At 38.2% G+C, this 26,088-nt stretch overlaps 1 protein-coding gene across 1 annotated transcript in view; it reads right to left on the bottom strand.

The window, feature by feature from the left end:
• LOC123767978 (uncharacterized) overlaps positions 1-26,088 on the bottom strand; it is a 268,631-nt gene that overhangs the window by 107,332 nt on the left and 135,211 nt on the right. Inside the window, exons 10-12 of the mRNA XM_069306497.1 lie at positions 20,892-20,957; positions 11,065-11,225; positions 4,617-4,730 (exon numbers count right to left, since the gene is read on the bottom strand). Of these exons, the coding sequence (XP_069162598.1) occupies positions 4,617-4,730; positions 11,065-11,225; positions 20,892-20,957 (341 nt within the window). The remainder of the gene's footprint in view (positions 1-4,616; positions 4,731-11,064; positions 11,226-20,891; positions 20,958-26,088) is intronic.

Raw genomic sequence — 26,088 nt, 5'->3', positions numbered from 1 at the left:
CACTGTATTACACACTCAGTGCTTTGGAAGTGAGTGATAATCAATGAAACAGTTCATGGTACACAGCGCGACTTCGCTCTCATTGCACCAGATAAAAACAGATTTTTGCTTCCTGTTTCTTAGTTCTGTGTGCTTGCAAACAACGCACTCATGTACACCCTTGGCTTTAGTACTTGTAGGTGGTATGTAGCCAAGCTTGTGAAGTGTAAGGTAGTCTTGAAAATATTATAGGAAAAGATCAATTTGTGAAGTAGTCTTGAAAAGATTGCTTTGTAAGGTATGGTTGAAAAGATTTAGGTATTCCCGAAGAGATTTAGCTATTCTTGAAAATATTTTTTTTTATATACAAGGTTCTTACATTCTTGTACAGCCACTAGCATACATAGTGTTATGGGCACGGACTTAAACCTATGTTCCCCGGAATACGAGCTGCCAAATCATTTAACAACCAGGTACCCATTTTGCTATTGGGTAAACTGAGGCTACAGTTAAGGCTTTGTGCCCAGTAAATCCTCTCCGGCCAGGATACGAACCTAGAACAAAGCACTCACAAAATGCCATGCGAGCATCTTACCACTATGCCACGGGGACTGCTTTGTAATGTAGGATTGAAAAAAATTCTTGTATTCTTGGAAAGATCTAGGAAAAGCTCAATGACAAAATTCTGTCTGGGTATAACTCATATCTTAACCTGTATATGGGAAAGTGAGTGTAACACCAACATCAGAATCATCAAATTGTGGGTTGTGTGTTACAAAATTATCCACAGTCCTCCGTGCAAATTCACCCATGCTCCTTGTATTGCCACCACCACCACTGGCAATAAACACGACCATGGAAGCCACTAACACTGTTCATCTATGCTACTTGTATCAGACGTATCATCACTGAACCCAGAAAACAATTCATCTATAGTATCATCTATAAAAATTGGAGATGACATGGGTGGCGCTCAGCAGCAGCCACAGCAGTAGCAGCACCAACAGCAGCAGCTGTGGTCACAAGCTGAACAGCAATGCTGTGCGCTCATGCTGCATGCGTCAACCTTGGTGGCTCGCTCAGTACTAAGGCTCTCACACCCAAGAATGTTGGCCATGATTTTTTTTCTAGGTGGCGTCTGCTTACTATTGGTCGTGGCTGCACTATAGGTGCCCCTATCCCACACGGGGCGTTTAAATTATTGCGCTAGACACAAAAACAGCTATTAATGTATTGCACGGTACTGGTTTTGTTACTGAACTCATCTATATGTATTGTGCGATCTAAGGGTTAATATTAAATACTACCTCTATTCTCCTGTTATATATACAATATAAAGTGAAATCTTGACTGAATCATGTAATTACCTAAGTGTAGTTACAGGATGAGAGCTATGCTCGTGGCGTCCCATCTTCCTAGCACTCTTTGTCATATAATGCTTTGGAATTACTGACGGTTTTGGCCTCCATCACCTTCTCGCCTAACTTGTTCCAACCGTCTACCACTCTGTTTACGAAAGTGAATTCTCTTATATTTCTCCACAGCTTTGTTTCGTTAGTTTAAATCTTTGACCTCTTGTTCTTGAAGTTCCAGGTCTCAGGAAATCTTCCCTATCAATTTTGTCAATTCCTGTTACTATTTTGTTAGTGATCATATCACCTCTTTTTTTCTGTCTTCTAGTTTTGGCATATTTAATGCCTCTAACCTCTCCTCATAGCTCTTGCCCTTCAGTTCTGGGAGTCACTTAGTAGCATGTCTTTGCACCTTTTCCAGTTTGTTGATGTGCTTCTCAAGATATGGGCACCACACAACCACTGCATATTCTAGGATTGGCCTAACAAAAGTTGTGAACAATTTCTTTAGTATTTCCCGATCCATGTATTTAAAAGCAATTCTGAAGTTATAAAGTGTAGCATAGGCTCCTCGCACAACGTTCTTTATGTGGTTCTCAGGTGATAGTTTTCTATCTAGAACCACCCCTCGTAGGGGCCTCGTAGCCTGGTGGATAGCGCGCAGGACTCGTAATTCTGTGGCGCGGGTTCGATTCCCGCACGAGGCAGAAACAAATGGGCAAAGTTTCTTTCACCCTGAATGCCCCTGTTACCTAGCAGTAAATAGGTACCTGGGAGTTAGTCAGCTGCCACGGGCTGCTTCCTGGGGGTGGAGGCCTGGTCGAGGACCGAGCCGCGGGGACACTAAAGCCCCGAAATCATCTCAAGATAACCTCAAGATAACCCCGAGATCTCTTTCTTTATCGGAAGTCTTTAAAGATTTCTCACATAATTTATAGGTTATGTGGGGTCTATGTTCTCCTGTTCCACATTCCATAACATGGCATTTATTAACACTAAATTCCATTCGCCAAGTGGTGCTTCATATATTTATTTTGTCCAGGTCTTCTTGAAGGGTATGACAATTATCTAAGTTTCTTATCCTTCCTATTATCTTAGCATCATCAGCAAACATGTTCATATAATTCTGTATTCCATCTGGTAGATCATTTATGTAGACAATGAACATCACCGGTGCAAGAACTGAACCCTGTGGTACTCCGCTTGTGACGTTTCTCCAGTTTGATACATTGCCTCTGATTACTGCCCTCATTTTTCTATCAGTCAGAAAATTTTTCATCCATGTTAGAAGTTTACCTGTCACCCCTCCAATATTTTCCAGTTTCCAGAACAACCTCTTATGTGGAACTCTGTTGAAAGCCTTTTTTAGGTCCAGATAGATGCAGTCAACCCAACCTTCTCTTTCCTGTAAAATCTCTGTGGCTCGATCATAGAAACTGAGTAAATTCGATACACAGGATCTTCCAGATCGAAAACCATACTGTCTGTCTGATATTATATCATTTCTCTCCAGGTGTTCTACCCATTTAGTTTTTATTATTTTTTTCCAATATTTTGACTATATTACACTTGACAATGATACAGGTCTATACTTGAGGGGGGGCTTCCCTGCTGCCACTTTTGTAGACTGGAACTATGTTAGCCTTTTTCCACACATCTATTACAACTCCTGTACACAGGCATGTCTGAAAAATCAGCTGAAGTGGAATGCTGAGCTCAGGTGCACATTCTCTCAGAACCCATGGTGAAACTCCATCTGGGCCAACTACTTTGTTCTTAGCTCCAAGAGCATTTGTTTCACTTTATCTCTAGACACCTCTATGTGCACTATGCTGTTCTCTGAAGATCTCATTTTGTACAAACACACTTTGGAACTTGTTGTTTAATGTTTCACACATTTCCTTTTCATTTTCCGTGTATCTGTCCCCCATTTTCAACCTCTGAATATTATCCTTTACCTGCAGCTTGCTTTTAATGAATTTATAGAAAAGGCCTGGATCTGATTTACATTTGTCTGCTATACCGTTCTCAAAGTTCCTCTCTGCCTCTCTCCTTATTGACGTGTAGTTGTTTCTTGCATCTTTATATCACTGGTATGTTTGGGGGTTTGGCCTCTTTCTATAATGATTCCATGCTTGTGTCTTTTGATCTCTGGCCCTCTTGCAATTTCTGTTGAATCAACCCTGTTTCCCAGGTCTGCATGTCTGTTTTGGTATGAATGTTTGTGTCTTCAATGTATATTTTGCAAAATTTGGCATACATCTCATTTACTTCTTTGCCTAGCAACAAGTCTGTCCAATTATACCCATGAAAATTTTTTCTAAGTTCCCCATAGCGTCCTCTCTTAAAATCGAGTTTAACAACTGTTTCACTGTCCACATTCTCTACTAGATTATATCACATAACGTATTTAATGTCCAAGAGGACGTGATCACTCTTTCCCAAGGAAGAAAGGTATTGGATGTCAAATACCTCTTCTTCTTTCCTGTAATGTGTGTAATGATGCAGGATTATAATCCAAAAGGTTTCGGACAGGTTCTTAATCTTAATATTCCCCATAATATTCCCCACAGTCTCCGTGGTGTAGTGGTAAGACGACATTCGCCTGGCATTCTGCGAGCGCTTTGTCATGGGTTCGTATCCTGGCCGGGGAGGATTTACTGGGCACAATTCCTTAACTGTAGCCTCTGTTTAACGCAACAGTAAAATGTGTACTTGGATGAAAAAACGATTCTTCGCGGCAGGGGATCGTATTCCAGGGACCTGCCCGAAACATTACGCGTACTAGTGGCTGTACAAGAATGTAACAACTCTTGTATATATCTAAAAAAAAAAAAAAAAAAAAAAAAAAAAAAAAAAAAAAAAAAAGTTAAGTGTAACAAGACACAGCCAACACTGCAGTAATCCCACTCATCACTCACTCACAAACCTGCATCAAGTCACAAATCTCCTACACTTTTCTAAACTTGGCATAGAAATCAATAACTGCAAATCTCCAAATTCATAAGGTAAACCCCTAAATGCAACACCTGTAAAAATTAGTAAACTATGAAAATGTTGAAGTGCTCTTAATTAAATCACATGTATAACAAATTAAATATCATTTACAGTAGTTATGTTTCTAAAAACATACAAAAAGTACTATATTAACTTGTACTGCAACAAATTTATTCATCCTCTCATTGAATTCTTAAGCAATAAACATTGTGGTATACAGTATTGCATTCCATTATAATTTTAAAAATGCAGAATACTTATGTACTGTACATTTAGGAGAGCATTCACCTGTATAGCCAGGGGTGCAGGAGCAAGTGAATGCTGCCACACCATCAACACACGTAGCACCATTAACACACGGTGAGCTGCCACAGTCATCAATATTCTCTTCACACTCAACTCCTGCACGAGATGCCAGTGGCAGCACATGCACAAGATGGGTTGAAGAGTTAGCAGGAAAAAAAATGGGATGATTACATGCAAATTTAATTTTGTAAAAGCTTTGATATAAAAGCATTTAGGATGTTAAAAGCATAAAATTAGTCTACAGTTTAAATACTGGGTTTAAGAATATATTATTGAATTTATACAATAAACAAGGCAATCAGGGATCAATATTTTAATCAATGTACTGTATACTAATTGTTATCCCTAATGTCAGTACTGTAAGTCATGCTTCCAACCCAATATATTACATGACTATAAATCTATGACAAGATCCTCAGAACTATAAAATGCTACATTAAAACTTAAGTACATTTACACAAAAACTCTAAGAATGTAAGGTATTGACTCTGAAACAGAAAAAGCTGATCTACTTCATAATGAACAATATTTACAAGTACTGTACATGTTTCAAGCTTTGTAATATAGAGCATTGAATACCATAAAAAGTCAGTTTCTCAGCAGAACCATCAGTGGCATCCCTCAGCTTAGGCACTGATTCATAAGAGCCTATATTAACAACCGGGCATCCTCTAACATTATTATACATTCAGAGAGCCAGATTCTGGTCCTAAAAGTACAGGACCAGAATCTGGCTCTCTCGCAGAGGTGAGGGAATCATGGGGATCAACAATATACCTGCCACCAAAGTGAACAGCACATAAAGTAAAGGTAACACTAAACAACAAGACCAATACTCAAAGAAGTGAATGAAACAATATAAAAATACAGTAACCAATACAGACGATAAGTCCCAATAATGTGGCTGGAGATATGATGACTAAACCACACACCAGAAGATGAGGAGACGACGACGTTTCGGCCCGTCCTGGACCATTATCAAGTTGATTGTGACCTAAACGTCATTGTCTCCTCATCTTCTGGTATGTGGTTTAGTCATCGAGGTAACCGATAGTTGACAACTGGTAACAATCCTAGCTTCAACCTTTCCTGAACACCACAGGTGGCAGCTTAGGCCAAGGAGGCTCCATCCCCAGCTTAATGTTTGCTAATGTACCATTGGATTCAAACCTCCAACCCCCGAGGAAGAAGACAACAAAAAAACACCATTGAATGTAATGAAACGCCATAATCTGGGCGAGCCGCAGAGGCTCCCTGGAGCTATTGGGCTAAGGCGAGATATTATTAGACTGGAACATTAGATATGGAGTGGTAGGATATTCAACCTACCATGGACCACAAGTCAGAACCTGGCTCCTTCAGAGAGGTTTCAGGGAGAAATGGCTCTGGAAAACCCACCTTGTGGTTGGGGGTTTTCCTTTTCTGCCATAGACTAGGGTTACACACCCAGAAAGGTAGGCATAACAATTCAAACCTCACATTGTAAGAAACTAACAATGAAAATCGAACAGAGAGGCAGAACTCCCTTCAATCCCAGAGAAACAAGCAAACATCACACTTCACCGCCATGCCACTCATCCATGCAGCCCTTCCCTCCCTGAGAGGGGGAGGGGGGAGCACCGGACTACGATTCACACCGGACACTGTTGGATAGTGGGAAAGTCCACATTCAGACGCACTTCCCCATGTATAAACTGGACTGTGTCATAGACTATAATGTGAACATGCGCCTCATCGATAAATGTGACATGATGCTTGGTGCAGTGGAGTGCGTGCGCAAGTCTGTGAAGTGGACGAAAAAATTCTTCTTCCATCTAATAGATGTTGCAGTGCTCAACTGCTTCAATATGTACCTGGTAAAATCTGGCAGAAGACCATCAATACGTACATTCAGTGCTGGTGTTGTGTCACAGCTGCTAGTAAAGTATGGCAAGGAGGACTCCATTGCATTGAGCGGGGTGCAAGCAATAATGCCACACGCAGCCCCAGACAGACTGAAGGGTAACGAGAACTTAGGAGTACACATGCTCGAGTATATGCCAGGCACAGCATTACGGGAGAAGGGTAAACGTGCATGTATAGTATGCAGGAACACTATCCGCAGAGAACAAAAGCAAAGATGCATCAGCACCTGGTGCATGGAGTGCAAGGTGCCACTCTGCCCCGTTGGATGTTTCGCAGCATATCACACACTCGCGGAGTACTGAGTGTGTTTATGTTGTGTGTATATATAGTGTGTGATACTGTATAGTGTGTATATAGACTGTAAATATAAATATATTAGCATGATACATTGGAAATACTGTATGTGCAGGATACGTGAACATATTTCTGATGCACGTAACACAGTGTCTACTGACAGTACGGATGTTTGACTGCCATAATTAGGTGTATGTGTTCATTATACATAGGATTGGCACGTAAAAACAAATAAATTGTATTTGGAACTGTGGGCAAAAAATTAACAAAAATATATTCGCGGCAGCGCGCACATCCTGCCCTGGGTGCCCTACTGGCCCTGGGAGCATACGCCATGGGCAAATGGGGAATGATGACGTCACGCGCCAACTTACGGACCCCATAGCAACCAAAGTAAGTACAATTTTGACTTTTCTTTACTATACCCATACTCAGGGAAGGGTTTTTGACACTTTCAAAACAAAAAATAATTTTTTTAAGAGAATTTATTTCCTGCACACTGGGGGGGGGAGGGGTTTGTCATATTTGGAAGCCTAGCAGTTGAGGGGTTAACCCCTAAGCTGTTCTGGGCTATTTGGCCTTCAACACCCACAGGCGCAAAAAAATAAAAAATTAAAAAAAATTATTTTGTTATATAAAAGTGTTCATTTGTGTTCACTGATCACAGGAAAAAAAAAACATAGGTGGCATATTTTGGCCACAATAGGGCAGGGAAGTCTGGCAAAAAAGAGGCATTGACAGAGCGACCGTCAGAGGTGGTCAACTTCGCCACCACAACTGTCAGGCAGTTGCCATAAAGACATTATTAACTAATTACTTCAATGTCTCTGATTTATTTTTGTTTAAGTTTTTTTGCAGTAATATTATTCAATAGTGTGTAGTGTGATATATTTATATAATAAAATGTGTGAATCATCGCTATACTCAAAAATATTGTGATCATATTAGTGATTCAATTATTATATTCACAAAACAATAAACAAAGAGTTTTGTTGTTATTACACTATATATATATTATATATATATATTATATATAAATATATATACAGTGGTACCTCGCATAACGATTGCCCCAAAAGACGAATATTTTGGGTAACGAACGGCCCGATCGGCGTCAAATCGTCCCTTATGACGAACGCTGGTTTGAGTAACGTCAACACCACATGGTGGGGTCGCGCTGCTTCTTGCACATTCTTAGACGCCTCCGAAGATGCACATAAATTATGTTGTTCTTGTTTAAAGATGCTAATGATGCTGGGATATAAAAGGGTGACAACTGAGATGTTGCAAAGCATTGACGTTTTTGTAGGAAAAAAGAAATGAAATGTCTGATATACAACAAATGTCAAAAAGGTTCGTTCGGTGTTCGGCAGGTAGGCTGCTCCATTATAACAATCTTTCTTTGTTTCAAATGTGTTCCATTTGTTTTTTATTTGTCATTTACGTCTCAATAATGGAGAAGCCTACCTTACATACACTGAATAAACCATTATGACATTTTCCTTTCTTCAAATGTGTTCAATATTTATTTTTCATTTGCCTTATAGCAAAAGGTTCGTTCGGTGGTCGGCAGGTAGGCTGCTCCATGTTTCTTACATACAAAAAACGTAAATAATAAAAAAAATGAAGAATTTTGAAAACCAGTACAAATGTCAAAAAGGTTCGTTCGGTGGTCTACAGGTCGACTGCTCCATGTTTCTTAAAAAAAAAAAAAAAAAAACGAAAAATAAAAGAACTGTTGAAACAATTTGAAAAATGGACAAATCTCATAAAGGTTCGTTCAGTGTTTGTCGGGTAGGCTGCTCCATTATTGAGACGTAAGTGACAAATACAAAACAAATGGAACACATTTGAAACAAAGAAAGATTGTCATAATGAAGCAGCCTACCCAACAAAAACTGAACGAACCTTTTGCCATAACGAATATGAAAGACAAGGGCTGCTGGCTGGGTTAGTACTGCGTGAGCAACCATTTGTGGCACACGTGCCTCTGGCTCTCAAACACCTGTCCCACACGGTGTTGAAAGACTGTGCTCAGTCGGTGCAATTCAGACCCTTTTGTTTGAAGAACATAAGGGTCATAACATTGGTGAAGCTAGGCGCAATAAGGGCTTAACACAACGGTCGGATGCCAGTGATACAGCACCTATGAGGATGATACAGCAAGCGTATCCAGGTGTAGCTCTGAGCCCCACCCTTGCCATCTCTAATGTATATAGATGATACATAGATGAATCGTTTTCTGCGTTCAGTGATGATGCATCTGATACAAGTAGCATAGATTAACAGTGTTAGCTGCTTCCATGGTGGTGGTGTTCATTGATATTTTCAAGAATACCTGAATCTTTTCCTGACTGATGGACACTCTTTGAGGCTAGCTGAATCTCTTCCTGACTGATGGACACTCTTTGAGGCTAGCTGAATCTCTTCCTGTGTGGGACCTTACAAAGCGATCTTTTCAAGACTACCTTACAAATTGAGCTTTTCCTATAATCGTTTCAATACTACTTTATGCTTTACAAGCTTGGCTACATACCACCTACAAGTACTAAAGCCAAGGGTGCACGCAAGTGCGTTATTTGCAAGCACACATAACGATGAAACAGGAAACAAAAATCTATCTGTAGCTGGTGCAAGGAGAGCAAAGTCGCGCTGTGTACCATGGACTACTTCGTTGACTATTATGCACCTCCAAAGTACTGAGTGTGTAATACAGTGTGTTACTGTGTAAATAGTATGTGAAACTGTACATATTGTAATATTAGTGAATTTTTACCACGTAATATTGTGACAATAAACATTTATTGTGGACACATTACTGACACATGTATCACAGTTTCATGGAAAATTATGAACATTCTACTGTATACATATTGTAAAGGTCACAAATATGCATCATATACGATAAATGAAACAAATAAAACCGCATTGGAAATGCATAGAAAAAATATTTGAAAATATATTTGTGGCAACACGCGGTGCTTGAATGGCCTGCGCGACCATGTCTGGGAGCTTCACACACGGGCGACCAGGCCCTGATGACGTCACAGCGCACCTTGTCCACGCCCTCACAGCCAAAGTAAGTGGAATTTGGTAATTATTTTTACATAGACATGTTCAGGGACGGTAATTTATCATTTTACAAAGAAAAATTTTATTTTGGGGAACATTTGATGTCATGCACTCTGGGGAAATTTCACAATAAACACAGTGCATCACACTGGTTACATGGGGGGACACTCGTTTTGTATGACGTCCGTTTCACATGACGAACATGGAACGGATTAAATTCGTTATGCGAGGTACCACTGTATATATATATATAAAGTATCTACATGTTTTGTTCACCATAACTGTTCAACTAAGCTGATATAGTGCCCGAAGAGCATCGTGGCCATCCTTACACAGCATGACAAGTCATGCAGATGATGCCACCTCCCTCACCAAAATGGCTTCTCCCCACACTCCTTTTGCTGTTATTACACTATATATACACGTTATATATATAAGTATCTACATTTGTGTTCACTACAGCGAACCACTAAGCTGGTATAGTAAGTGCAGACAGCAACAGGTGGCCACACAGATTCAACAGACGACACTACAGCCCTCCCTCCCTCAACATTACTCCTTCCACAGCACAGTGCAAATTATCACAACAATCCTGCTATTATCAGAATCCTGATAATTTTTATCACAGATAGGGGTCTTCTGTAATACTATGATTGCTGAATAATACTAGTGACATATATTTTTTATATTTTAAGGCAATGCTGTGGTCACAAGCTGAACAGCAGCGCTGTGAGCTCATGCTGCATGCGCCAGCCTTGGTGGCTCACTCAGTACTGAGGCTTTCACACCCAGGAATGTTGCCTATGATTTAAAAAAAAAATGGCGTCTGTTTACAAGACAGAATGACAGAAATAATAGAAAAAGTAGAGGCATTGCTATCTTGGTGAAGAAGCTGGTGTGAACCCCGTGTAGCAGCGGGCCGTTTAAATCTTGCGTGGTACCCCAAAACATCATATGAAGGGATGCGCATTTTCGCGTTAGTTACTCAACACGTCATATGAAGTGTTGCACAGTTTAAGGGTTAGATTTAAATCTGGAAAGAAATTTGTACTGTCTAGCTATATCTTTAAATATGTAGTTAATGAAAGGCAATTTTTAAATTGATTGAAATAATAATATACGTATTATACTTAACTATTGTATTAATTTCTATCCTTACCTGTGTATCCTGGAGCACAACGACATATAAAGTGTGTGTCGGTGAGGTTGATACAGGACCCAGCATGCTGACAAGGACTGGAGAAGCAAGGGTTCTGCTTTTCACAAGTCACACCATAAAATCCTCCTGGACAAAGGCATCTGTACTTTCCACTTTCATGGCTGTTTAAAGAATTTACAAGTATATATATTTCCCATTCTGATAGGAGATAAGCAAATACAGAAATACAATATATAAATTATATGTCAACAGCTTCTCATTCAACTAGGACAAACAACAAAATACAAATGTCTGCATTGAGCAAGCAAACAATAAAATCAAAATAAAGTTTCATAGTGTATTTTATATTAACCACTGAACTGCGCCAACTGAGTATTTTTGGTTGGTGGGGAACTGCGCCAACGGAGAAAACATTTTTTTGTACCCATTCTAAATGTGTGTGTGGTTGGTTGTGTACAAAATGGACTGTTAGGACCTCCAGTGAGAGGCAGCCATCTTGGAAAAAATTCCCAGAATGCCCTAAGGCTGCTGGCTGGGTTAGTACTGAGTGAGCAACCATGTGTGGCGCACGTGCCTCTGGCTCCCAAACACCTGTCCGATGCGGTGTTGAAAGATCGCGCGCTGTCAGCGAAATTCAAACCTTATTGTTTGAAGAACATAAGGGTCATAATATTGGTGAAGCTAGGCGCAATAAGGACCTAACACAAAGGTCAGATGCAAGTGATACAGCACCTATGAGGACGATACAGCGAGCATATCCAGTTGTAGCTCTGAGTGCCACCCTTGCCCACTTATGCTATCTCCAATTTATATAAATGATACATCGCTGAATCATTTTTTGCATTCAGTGATGATGCATCTGATACAAGTAGCTTAGATGCACAGTGTTAGCGGCTTCCTATCTTATCTTTGAGGCTGGCTGAATCTCTTCCAGAATGCCAGAATCTCTTCCAGACTGATAGACACTCTTCGAGGCTAGCTGAATCTCTTCCTGTGTGGGACTTTACAAAGCGATCTTTTCATGACTACTTTACAAATTGATCTTTTCCTATAATATTTTCAAGACTACCTTAAGCTTTACAAGCTTGGCTACATACCACCTACAGGTACTAAAGCCAAGGGTGTACATGAGTGCGTTGTTTGCAAGCACACAGAACGAAGTAACAGGATGTGAAAATCTATTTGTACTGGGTGCAACGAGAGTGAAGTCACTGAGTACCATGGACTACTTCGTTGATTATTACTCACTTCCGAAGTACTGAATGTGTAATACAGTTTGTTACTGTGTAAGTAGTGTGTGAAACTGTACATATTCTAATTTTAGTGAATTTTTAATAAGTAATATTGCGACAATAAACATTTATTGTGGACACGTTACTGACACATGTATCACAGTTCCATGGAACATTATGAACGTTCTACTGTATACATATTGTAAATGACACATATATGCATCATATACTATAAAAAAAACAAATAAAACCACATTGGAAATACATAGAACAAATAATTGAAAATATATTGGTGGCAACACCCGGTGCTTGAATGGCCCGCGTGACCGTGTCTGGGCGTGTCACGCACGGGTGACCAGCCCCTGATGATGTCACAGCACACCTTATCCACGTCTCCACAGCCAAAGTAAGTGGAATTTGGTATTTATTTTTACATAGACATGTTCAGGGAAGAGAATTTATAATTTTACAAAGGAAAACAAATTTTGGGGGAACATTTGATTTCATGCGCACAGGGGGAATTTCACAATAAACTTACCGCATCACAGTGGTTAACTTGCACACAAAATATTTTGCAATTCAGATATACTATATCAAATTATAAAACTTCTATTAAACCTTTGCAGAAACTTAAATAGTTTTCAGACATGAGTTCACTCATGGGCCACTCAAGCTCATGGGTAACCCAAGTTCTCATTCAAAAGAGGGGAAAGAGGAATCAATACCCAGTCTAATAAAAATTCAACCTACCAATCTAGCACTAAATATTAAAGCTTATGCAAGTCATTCCAAGTGAAAGTAAAATAAATCAAGAAATAAAGAAATATATACATATACAGTATATATATATATATATATATATGCAGTATATATACAGTATAAAGTGCAAACAAGCTTAAATGATCCCCAAGCCAATATGCAACTGAAAACTCCCCAACCCTGAAGGATTTGAACCCAGATAGCCAGGGCTCCATGCACCTTAGCGTATCCAGTACTTAACTCACTAGACCACACTGACTTCAAAAGAATTGGAAGTCATCAGACCCTTAACCCAATCCCCAACAGCAATCGGTGGTAAATTTTAGGGACATATTTCATCAAATAACCTCCCATAATGGGGCCACGTGGAGTAACACAAAACCTGGTTGTCTGGGTTCGAACCCTTCAGGGGTGAGGAGTTTTCAGATATATATATATATATATATATATATATATATATATATATATATATATATATATATATATATATATATATATATATATATATATATATATATATATATATCTATATATATATATATCTATATATATATATATATATATATATATATATATATATATATATATATATATATATATATATATATATATATATATATATATATATATAACTACAGGTATAACTATAACTGAAAACTCACACCCCAGAAGTGACTCGAACCCATACTGCCAGGAGCATTTTGCAACTGGTGTACAGGGCACCTAATCCACTCGACCATTACGACTGGACAAAAGCTGATGGTAGCCGAGGCTACCAATCTCAGATGCGAGGTTTGCATTTGTGTTCCTCACGTGTGCCCCAAAAAATGAGGTAATTTGATAAAATACTATGCCCAAGATTACCATCAGAGTGCAGGCGGGCTGATGGGCAAATAGCCTCGGCTACCATCAGCTTTTGTCCGGTCGTGATGGTCGAGTGGATTAGGTGCCCTGTACACCAGTTGCAAAATGCTCCTGGCAGTATGGGTTCGAGTCACTTCTGGGGTGTGAGTTTTCAGTTGTATGTATGCTTGGGGACCATTCAGGCTTGTTTGCACATATATATATATATATATATATATATATATATATATATATATATATATATATATATATATATGACAATGTCAGACCACGGAGGAAAAATGAAACAGGAAATTTCCTTAAGTACTTTCGTATATTAAATACATCTTCAGAAGGTCACCTTCTGAAGATGTATTTAATATACGAAAGTACTTAAGGAAATTTCCTGTTTCATTTTTCCTCCGTGGTCTGACATTGTCACATTCTTAATCACGTGTTTATTTTCGTGATATACACACATACACATATATATATATATATATATATATATATGTCGTACCTAGTAGCCAGAACGCACTTATCAGCCTACAATGCAAGGCCCGATTTGCCTAATAAGCCAAGTTTTCATGAATTAATATGTTTTCTCTAGTTTTTTTCTTACGAAATGATTAAGCTACCCATTTCATTATGTATGAGGTCAATTTTTTTTTAATGGAGTTAAAATTAACGTAGATATATGACCGAACCTAACCAACCCTACCTAACCTAACCTAACCTATATATATAGGTAAGGTTAGGTTAGGTAGCCAAAAAGAGCTAGGTTAGGTAGGTTAGGTAGACGAAAAAACATTAATTCATGAAAACTTGGCTTATTAGGCAAATCGGGCCTTGCTTAGTAGGCTGAGAAGTGAGTTCTGGCTACTAGGTACGACATATATATATATATATATATATATATATATATATATATATATATATATATATATATATATATATATATATATATATATATATATATATATATACATACTGTATGTATATATATATATATGTAAAATGTATACTGTACAGTGAACTGTATATACTGTACAGTATACTATATATACTGTACAGTGCAGTGTATATATATTGTGCAACATAGTAAATATACTATACAGTGAACTGTATATACTGTACAGTATACTATATATGCTGTACAGTGTAGTGTATATATACTGTGCAACATTTATTTATTTATTAATTTATATATATACAAGAAGGTACATTGGGATTGTGAGGATACATAGCATAGTAATTACATTCTTGTAAAGCCACTAGTATGCGCAGCATTTCGGGCAGGTCCTTAATCTTAAACTTGTAAGTAGGTAAATACTTGCAAGATTTATAAAAATGATAACAGTTACATAGCATGAAAAAAAAGATGAGAGAAAAATTGTAGGTATATTAAAGCACATAGGTAGCTCAGAATGATTGCAATGACAGCTTGAATGGTAGTTTAACAAAACTTAGCAGGCACAATACAGCATATGGCTAGCACATAAAAGAAGACAGCAATGAACACAATGATAAAGTTGTTTGGATTAAGTACATAAAGATTGGGAGATTGGGTAACACTAGATAAAGAGCAAGTTTAAAGCTCAGTGTAGGAAACTACGAAGATGAAATTAGGTACTTTTTGTTTTTGTTTTTAAATGAGGCAAAAGTTTGACAGCTTTTCAATTCACTAGGGAGTGAGTTCCATAGACTAGGTCCCTTAATTTGCATAGAGTGTTTACACAGATTAAGTTTGACCCTGGGGATATCAAAGAGATATTTATTTCTGGTGTGGTGATAATGGGTCCTTTGACATCTGTCCAGGGAGAGTTTCAGAGCATGGTTTGCATTTAAGAACAGGGTTTTGTAAATGTAGTTGACACATGAGAATGTGTGGAGGGAGTTAATATTTAGCAAGTTAAGGGATTTAAACAAGGGAGCTGAGTGTTGTCTGAAAGCAGAGTTTGTTATTCTGATAGCAGATTTTTGCTGGGTGATGATGGGCTTAAGGTGGTTTGCAGTGGTAGACCCCCATGCACAGATACCATAATTAAGATAGGGGTAGATTAGTGCATAATATAGTGAGAGGAGAGCAGAGTTAGGAACATAATATCTTATTTTGGAGAATATTCCAACCGTTTTAGAGACTTTCTTAGTTATGTGTTGAATGTGGGTGCTGAAGTTGAGTCTCTTGTCTAGGAATAGGCCAAGAAACTTGCCATCATTTTTATTAATGATGTTAATGTTGTCTATCTGTAGCTGAATTGCATTCGATGATTTGTTTCCAAATAAGATGTAGTAGGTCTTTTCTATGTTTAGTGTTAGTTTGTTAGTTGACATCCATAAGTGGACATTTTTTAATTCATTATTCACAACATTATTTAGTGTATGTGGGTTGGGGTCTGAATAGATGAGGATAGTATCATCAGCAAACAATATAGGTTTAAGAATATTAGAGACATTAGGCAGATCATTGATATATATAAGAAATAGAAGAGGTCCTAAGATGCTGCCCTGTGGCACTCCAACGGTTATTGGTAGAGTGGAAGAGGTTGTATCATTGATGGTTACACATTGGTGTCTGTCACTAAGATAGGATCGGATATAGTCCAGGGCAAGGCCTCGAATTCCATAATGCTGGAGTTTAAGTAAAAGGTAGTTGTGATTAACAGTATCAAAGGCTTTTCTTAGGTCAATGAAGAGTCCAATCGGAAACTCATTTTTGTCAAGGGCTGAGTAGATTACGTCAAGGAGACTAATGATTGCATCATTGGTGCTCTTTTGGGACCGGTTGCCAAACTGGCAGGGGCTGAGTATGTCGAATTTTACGAGGTAGGAATAGAGCTGTTTGTAGATCATTTTTTTCAAATATTTTTGATAGAATGGGTAGATTTGATATTGGTCTATAATTGTTTATGTCCGCCAGATTGCCTCCTTTATGGACTGGTGTAACTCTTGCTTTTTTAAGGATAGTATATATACTGAACATGTATATAGTATACTGAATATATACCGAATAGTATATATACTGAACATATATATAGTATATATACTGAACAGTATAGTATATACAGTACATATATATATTGTCACGGTAATCTCTCTAGGAAGAGATTCGGTCTGCTCCATCATCACCTAGTCTACCATACCATGCATATATATTCAAGAACTGCAGTCACAACAGCAACAACAACTACTTCTCAACGTTTATATGGTGGACTACCTCCCCCCTACTCCACAGCCCGTCACCCTCCTCGCACCTGGCTGGGAGCTCACACCACCCCACAGAGAACAAGTTAGTGGTCGTTAGTGCGAGCCGGTTCATAGTTATGTACGACTCCAGTGCCACCTGGACGGCCATCATTCCCTATATATAGAGGCTTGACGCTCCAGCTAGTTAGATTACTCCTGAGTGCTCTACTGAGTAGACCTGTTGACACATCCCTGTGTGGTAACAGATTTATTCAGCCTGGCTCACAGTATTCCCGCACCATATTTTCTAGTATTCATACATTAACGTAATGTAAATTTAATTGTTTGTTTGACTTGTTTGATTTGCACTCTGTATAAAGCCATGCTTGGATAATATTTTTGTTTTGTAATTTGTTTTTTGGGTCTTGGGAGGTCTTGGGGTCTTGGGAGGGGGGGGGGGTATCTGGGGGTTCAAATACCCCAGAACACCCACCTCTTTTAAGGCTCTGAGTATGATGTAGTGGGTTAAGTGCGTACCTGCCATCTTGATGGCCAGGGTTCAAGTCTCCTGGTGGGTTTTGGTGTCTAAAATTTGTGTGTGTATATATTATATATTATATATATATATATATTTATTTTATTTATTTATTTATGCATATACAAGAAGGTACATTGGGAATGTGAGGATACATAGTATGGTAATTACAGTCTTGTAAAGCCACTAGTACGTGCAGCGTTTCGGGCAGGTCATTAATCTAAGAAAATTTTAAGTAGGTAAATACTTGCAAAATTTATAGACAAAAAAAAATGATAACAGTTACATGGAATGAAAAAAAGAAGATGAGAGAAAATTGTAGGTACAGTATATTAAAGCACATAGGTAGCTAAGATTGATTGCAATGATAGCTTATAATAATAATAATAATAATAATAATAATTATTTTTATTTAGGTAAGGTACATACATAAAGAGATTTTACAAAGTTTGTTGGGTTAATAGATAGAGCTAGTACATACAATGCCTAAAGCCACTGTTACGCAAAGCGTTTCGGGCAGGAAAAACATTAATGACTAAAGCTTAAAACTAATGGGTAAAAAGAATAAAATGTGTTGAGAACAAATAAAAATAGAGGTAAAAGAGGGGGGTACATGGTTGAAAAAGCAGCACAAATACAATTACAAATTATTACAGAAAATTACATTCAAACAGCGTTGTTTTGAAAAAAAAAAAAAAAAAATACATGGGTTGACAACAGAGGGGTAAGGTAGGTTACAGGGAATTTATTAGGTAGTGCTTCGTTTTTATTTTAAACTGGTTGAGAGAGGTACTGTCTTGAATATGGTTGGGAAGATCATTCCACATTCTGGGTCCCTTGATTTGAAGAGCATTTCTAGTATGAGTAAGTTGTACTCTAGGAATATCAAAACTGTATTTATTTCTGGTGTGGTGCTCATGGGTTCTGTTACAACCTTCAATGAATCTTTTGAGGTCAATATATATATATATATATATATATATATATATATATATATATATATATATATATATATATATATATATATATATATATATATATATATATATATATATATATATATATATATATATTGATCTTCACTGATCACTGATCTTCATTGATCTAATACTGATCTTCTCAATATTTCTTAAGTTTTTCTTCACTGTCGAGGGGTAATTGAAAAATTATCTCTCCAAAATTCATTCTTTTACTTTTTTATTTTGGTCTGACACCTGAACACATTTCGTAATGCTTATTACATTTTCAAAGACTAATTTACACATAAAATACATCATACTTATACTCGTTTTGGGTGAGGTGATATGGCACAAAAGTTTTGGGTGTGGTGACAAAGCTATGACAACATGAATGAATGGGTATAAATTGGGTATGAAAAACATAAGAATGGAAGCAACTGCAGAAGGCCTATTGGCCCATACTTTCTCTTGCTGCTTCTATGTTGGTTCGGGGTCTTGAAGTGGGTAGAATATAGTTCTGCATTAATTGGCTGTTTATTGCTGGTGTTGACTTTTTGATGTGTAGTACTACGTTGATGTCGAGTCTCCTGCTATCCCTGTATTTACCGATGATTTCTGTGTTGCTTGTTAAGACATCTTTGGTGATGGTCTGGTTGTGAGAAGAGATTATATGTTCCTTGATGGAGCCCTGTTGTTTGTGCATTGTTTATCGCTTAGAAAGAGAAGTTGTCTTGCCTATATACTGAGTTCTTTGGGGCTTACAAATCCCAAGTGGGCATGTGAAGGCATACATGACATTGGTTTCCTTCAAGGCGTTCTGTTTGGTGTCTGGGGAGTTTTTCATGAGTAGGTTGGAGCATTTTTTTGTTTTTTTAGTAAATTGTCAATTGTATTTTCTGATTTTTGTCTGTAGGGATAACGTTCCTATTAATGATATCTTTCAGGACCCTTTCCTTGGTTTTATGAGCCATTGAAAAGAAGTTCCTGTAAAACAGTCTAATAGGGGGTACAAGTGTTGTGCTAGTTGACTCTTCAGAAGTTGCATGGCGTTTCACCTTTCTTTTTATGACGTCTTCAACATAACCATTAGAGAAGCCATTGTTGACTAGGACCTACCTTACCCTACAGAGTTCTTCATCGACTTGCTTCCATCCTGAGCTGTGACCGAGAGCCCGGTCAACGTAAGCGTTGACAACACTCCTCTTGTACCTGTTTGAGCAGTCACTACTGGCATTGAGGCACATTCCTATGTTTGTTTCCTTAGTGTAGACTGCAGTGTGGAAGCCTCCGTTCCTTTCTGTGACTGCTACATCTAGAAAGGGCAGCTTCCCGTTATTCTCCATCTCGTAAGTGAAACTTAACACAGAATTCTGCTCGAATGCCTCCTTTAGCTGCTGCAGACGTCTGACATCAGATGCCTGCATAAAAATGTCGTCAACATGCCTGCAGTATATGATGGGTTTCAAGTCCATGTCATCTAAGACCCTCTGCTCGATGGTACCCATGTAGAAGTTCGCAAACTTCTGCAAACTTTTCACTTGCATATATGCTTGGGGACCATTCAAGCTTGTTCGCATTTGTGTTGCTCACTTGGCCCCACAAAGTGAGGTGATTTGATGAAATAACTATGCCCAAGATTACCATCAAAGTGCCGTTGGGACGGTGGTCAAATAGCCTCGGCTATCATCGTCTTTTGTATGGTCACTGATGGTTGAGTGGTTATAGTATCATGTACACCAGTGGCATTGTGCTCCTGGCGGTCTGGGTTCGAGTCACTTCTGGGGTGTGAAGTTTTCATTCGCACATATGCTTGGGGACCATTCAAGCTTGTTCGCATATATATATATATATATATATATATATATATATATATATATATATATATATATATATATATATATATATATATATATATATATATATATTAGTATATTTTTTCCTGTAGACATATATTATTAATTATGACCGAAAAAGTAAGATTAATAATTTTAACACGAATTTTCTCAATCTTTCGTACATTACGCTTCACTGTTGGAGGTAAATCAAGTTTCAATTCTCCAAAATTCATTTTTATTTCTAGTCTGACGCGACACGAGCGCGTTTCGTAAAACTTATTACATTTTCAAAGACTTTAGTTCACAAATACACAACTGAATAGAACTTACGCATCTCCGATTTTATATCTACATTTGAGCGAGGTGGAAGGGGTGATGTGGCATTAACACAAGACAGAACAAAATGTGGTATTAATAGGGTATTAATTTCATCAACACAAGACAGAACAAGAGTATTAATAGGTATTTGTTGACTTACTGCGGGGCACACGGGCCACAGAGATAAGAGCCTCGTTGGACGTAGAATCGCTGTTTACCAACGTACCTGTGGACAAGACAATCGGAATGATAGCCGACAGAGTGTATCGTGATCCAGCCTGTACTCCTCTTGACATACCAGAAAATATTCTGAGGAAACTACTCCAAGCTTGTACTAAAGAGGCACCCTTCTTGAGCCCGGATGGGCACATGTATAAGCAAGTAGATGGGGTCGCCATGGGTTCTCCCCTAGGTGTCCTGTTTGCAAACTTCTACATGGGTACCATCGAGCAAAAAGTCTTAGTCGACATGAACTTGAAACCGGCCATATACTGCAGGTATGTTGACGACATTTTTACACAGGTACCTGATGTCAGACATCTGCAGGAGCTGAAGGAGGCATTTGAGCAGAGTTCCGTGCTGCGTTTCACTTACGAGATGGAAAAGGATGGGAAGCTGCCCTTTCTAGATGTAACAGTCATGGAAAAGGGCGGAGGTTTCCACGCTGCAGTCTACACTAAGGAAACAAACATAGGAATGTGCCTAAATGCCAACAGCGACTGCCCAGACAGGTACAAGAGGAGTGTTGTTAACGCATATGTTGACCGTGCTCTCAGCCACAGCTCAGAATGGAAGCAAGTCGACGAAGAACTCTGTAGGGTAAGGCAGGTCCTAGTCAATAACGGCTTCTCCAATGGTTTCGTCGAAGACATCATAAGAAGGAAAGTGAAAAGCCATGCAACCTCTGAAGAGACAACTAACACAACACCTATACCCCCTATTAGACTATTTTACAGGAACTTCTTTTCCACAGCTCATAAAACGGAGGAAAGGGTCCTGAAAGATATTGTTAATAGAAACGTTATCCCTACAGACAAAAATCAGAGGATACAACTGACGATTTACTATAAAACCAGAAAAACGGCCAGCCTACTCATGAGAAACTCTCCAGACACAAAACAGAACGCTTTAAAAGAGACTAACGTCGTCTATGCCTTCAAATGCCCACTTGGGGACTGTAAGCTCCAAAAAACCCAGTATATAGGCAAGACAACATCATCTCTTTCTAGGCGTTTAACGATGCATAAGCAACAGGGCTCCATTAAGGAACATATAATCTCTTCCCACAACCAAACCATCGCCAGAGAAATCCTAGTAAACAACACAGAAATCATCGATAGATACAGCGATAGCAGGCGGCTTGACGTTTGCGAGGCACTACACATCAAGAAGTCAACACCAGCAATCAACAGCCAATTATTGCACAACTATATTCTACCCACCTCAAGACTCCGCTCCAATATAGAAGCATCAAGAAATATGGACCAATAGGCTTTCTACAAACACTTCTATTCAATATCCATTGTTTCGTGTTCTGTCTTGTGTTGATGAAATTAATACCCTATTAATACTCTTGTTCTGTCTTGTGTTGATGAAATTAATATATATATATATATATATATATAATATACTGTACAGTATATATACTATATTGCACAGTATATATACACAGGAATGAAGAATAAAGATTTCTTCTACAATGTGATAGGGAAGCCAATGAGATTGTATATGAAAGTAAATCAACAAAACTGTTAGAAGAAAGGGCAGTGAAGGGCAAAGGAGTTGGCAACAAGTTCCTCAAAATGGTTTGTAACAACATATATGAGGTAAGGTAAAAAAAAACAATACTGGAGCTAAATGATATAGCTTAAGATACCAGATATTGTTGCAATAGCAGAGACAGAATTGGAAGATAAAATTTTAAGTGAGGTGGTATTCCCGAGGGGGTTATGCTATTTGGAGATGTGACAAATATAAGAAAAGGTAGAAGCATTGCTATCTTGGTGAAGAAACAAAGGCAAGAGAATTAATACTTATCAACTCATGAGAAGTTGAGATAATGGTGTTGGAAATCAGCAATCAGAATGACAAACTGATAATCATTACTACCTACAGTCCACCAGCAAGCAATACATGGAATAATGAAGAACTAGATGACAAAAGAGAGGGCTTTATAATAATCATGTAAGAGATTACAGTCAGAACAGATAAAGATTTGTTGATACTTGGGGATTTCAATATGAAATCAGTGGGACTGGGAAGTCTACAAAGTCAGAGGACATTTGGACCGGTCGATTTGCAAAACTCATTCTGAAGTATTTCATGTATGAACAGTATGATTTTTGAAGAGGAAGATTCTGTGAAAGAAACCTGCTAAATTTCTATGATAGAGCCACAGAAATTATACAGTAGATAAATGTTTGAGTTGACTGGATTTATGAGGACCTAAAAAGGGCTTTTGACAGAGTCCCACATAAGAGGTTGTTCTGGAAACTGGAACATACTGGAAGAGTAACAGGGAGACTGTTGACATGGATGAAAAATGTTCTAACAGAAAAACGAGTGGTAATCAAAAGCAACGAATCAGACGGGAGAAATGTTACTAGTGGACTATCACAGGGTACTCTAGAACCAGGAATATTTATTTTCTATATGAATAATCTACCAGAAAGAATACAGAATTATATGAACATGTTTGTTAACTATGCTAAGCCACTAGGGAAGATGATTATCTTGCCCTTCAAAAAGACCACAACAAGCAGTATATGGAGAAACACATGACAGATGGAATTCAATGTGAATAAATGCCAGGTTAAGGAATGTGGAATAGGAAAAATAGACTCCACACAACCTACAAATTATATGAAGTCATTAAAAAACTCTGATACAGAGATCTAGTGATGATTGTTGATAGAAAGCTGTCACCTGAGGACCAAACAAAGAACATTGTGTGAGGAGCATATGCTATGCTTTATAAAACTCGCTTTCCAAATTTAGAATCACTTCTAAATATGTCAGTGACAAAATATTAAAGAAAATGTTCATGGCTGTTATGAAACTAAAATTGGAATATGCAGTGGTTGTATGGTGCCCATATCTCAAGAAGCATATCAATAAACTGAAAAGGTGCAAAAACATGCAACTAAATGGCTTCTGGAACTGAAAAACTAGAGCTACAAGGAGAGGCTAGAGGGGTTAAATATGCCAAAGCTAGAATATAAAAGAAAAAGAGGCTTTAAAAACTACATACAAAATAGTAACAGGAAATGCCAAAATTTACAAAGAAGAATTTTTTAAATCTGCAATTTCAAGAACACGAGGTCATAGATTCTCTAAGGTAACAAAGCTGCAAAAAATAAAAAATTCTCTTTTGCAAATAGTGGTAGATAGTTGAAAGAAGTTAAGTGAGAACTGGTGGAGGCCAAAACCATTAGTAGTTTCAAAGTGTCATATGAAAAAAAAAAAGAGTACTGGAAGACGGGACACCAAGAGTGTAGCGCTCATCCTGTAACTCCACTTAGGTAATTACTGTATGGTATATATATACACTACACTGTACAGTACATATACTACACTGCACAGCATATATACCACACTATACAGTCTATATAATATACTGTTCAGTAAATATATAAAACACTGCACAGTACTGTGAATACAGGAATCCAGAAATCCATAACATAGGTTTACAACGAAGGGTATACTATGAATCATGAACATAAACAGTTGACACATAATTAAGTATATACATCCATATACCTCATACTCAATGAGCATTACAAAGATATGTTGCATGTATAATGCTGCATAGCTATAAAAAAAAAAGAATTTGAGGAGTAAAATGAGATGGTGTGATGACAAGAACACAGTTGCCATGCTGGTCAATACTGTACACTTGGGTATAGACAACCCCAAGAATATATATGGTAATAAAATTAAGGAAATCAACATTTATAGGAAAGCTGTGCTGTTCATACTGTATTTAAACATAGTCATTAGAAACATTTAGGCATCTTCAATTAAATTAATTCAAATCTCTAGTATAAATTTAAATTTGTGAAGAAGTAGCTGTTTGCATTCCCCTAAACCACCATTCACCATTTACAATAAAAAAAAGTTATTGAATACAAAGTACACACAGATCTCAGCTCCAATGTCTAAACAATGTATATACAAAAGTAAGGTTTGGTAGAGGCATGAAGAGTGCGGAGGCACAACAATCTTATTTACATATGCTGTAGAAACTCTTACCGGACAACATACTGAGGGACCTGGGACCTTCTCAGGAGTCAATGGAAAAGGGTAAAGAAACATGTATTAATTAGCTTTTGTTACCTCTAGTGTATATGAGTGCAGCATTTGTAAACATTTATACAAGGTTCAGTGAATTATTTTTTATACAATGTAATCCTGCCATATTGTAATATTTTAAGGCAGGTCTTACATACCCTTTAAGGTACTATTATATTAGTCATTTTTCCACTCATACTTCATTATAGTGTGTTAAGTTGACTGTAATGGCCATTACTGAGCAGCACCTTGTATAGCATTTATAAACTGTGGCACTGGACCCACCAATGATACACAAAACACACTGTTACACAGAATAAAAACACACGATCCCAAAATAATGCAGTGTCAGGCAGGACAGGAAAGACTGGAAGAGAAGAGGGGTGGCTCAAAGGGTGGCTGACTTTGTCATGTTGTGAGTGCCAACTGCCTGATTTTCCACAGTGCAGGTCATGCAATCCATATTTGTCTGCATCTACCACGCCGCAAATACACCTATGAACAGTGTGGATAGGGGCAGTAAGGTGAAGTGCGACTGCAATAAGAAGCTGCTGTAGATCAAGACATGTGCCTGTTGCAGACAAAGGGACTGCCAACAGGAAGTCCCCTGCGTGGGAAGCCTGCATAGCTATGAGGCGTGCACTATCATTGGGGGGTTGTTGCTGCCTCCAGCAAAGCTGTGGCTTCTTTGCCTACAATGGGGCTGTCCCAGCTGGATTGCTTCTTGTCTTTCAACATGGTTGGTCTGAGTGCTGGGTCTGCCATGTACCCCACTTTGTGTTACATTCCATGTAGTGGGGGTCATGTATCCCTGCTAAGTCACACAGGTTTTCAGGTAGAATTTCCTTGACCAGGTCATCTGATGCTGAAGAAGAAGACAGGAAAGCTGGGACAGCAATTTGGGTGGCAGTGCGGACTCCAAGCCCGCCGAGACTGACAGGAAGAGTGACTTGTTTCCACTGACAGTCATTGAGGGAAAGATTGACAACTTTTTCTAGCATGGCCCTCAGTAATAAGTCATACTCTTCAAGCTTAGGGCTGTTATAAGATGGGGGTGCACCTCAGAA

Source organism: Procambarus clarkii, chromosome 58, assembly GCF_040958095.1.
Source record: "Procambarus clarkii isolate CNS0578487 chromosome 58, FALCON_Pclarkii_2.0, whole genome shotgun sequence".
Lineage (NCBI taxonomy): Eukaryota > Metazoa > Arthropoda > Malacostraca > Decapoda > Cambaridae > Procambarus > Procambarus clarkii.
This window is presented reverse-complemented; position numbering and strand designations above follow the sequence as displayed.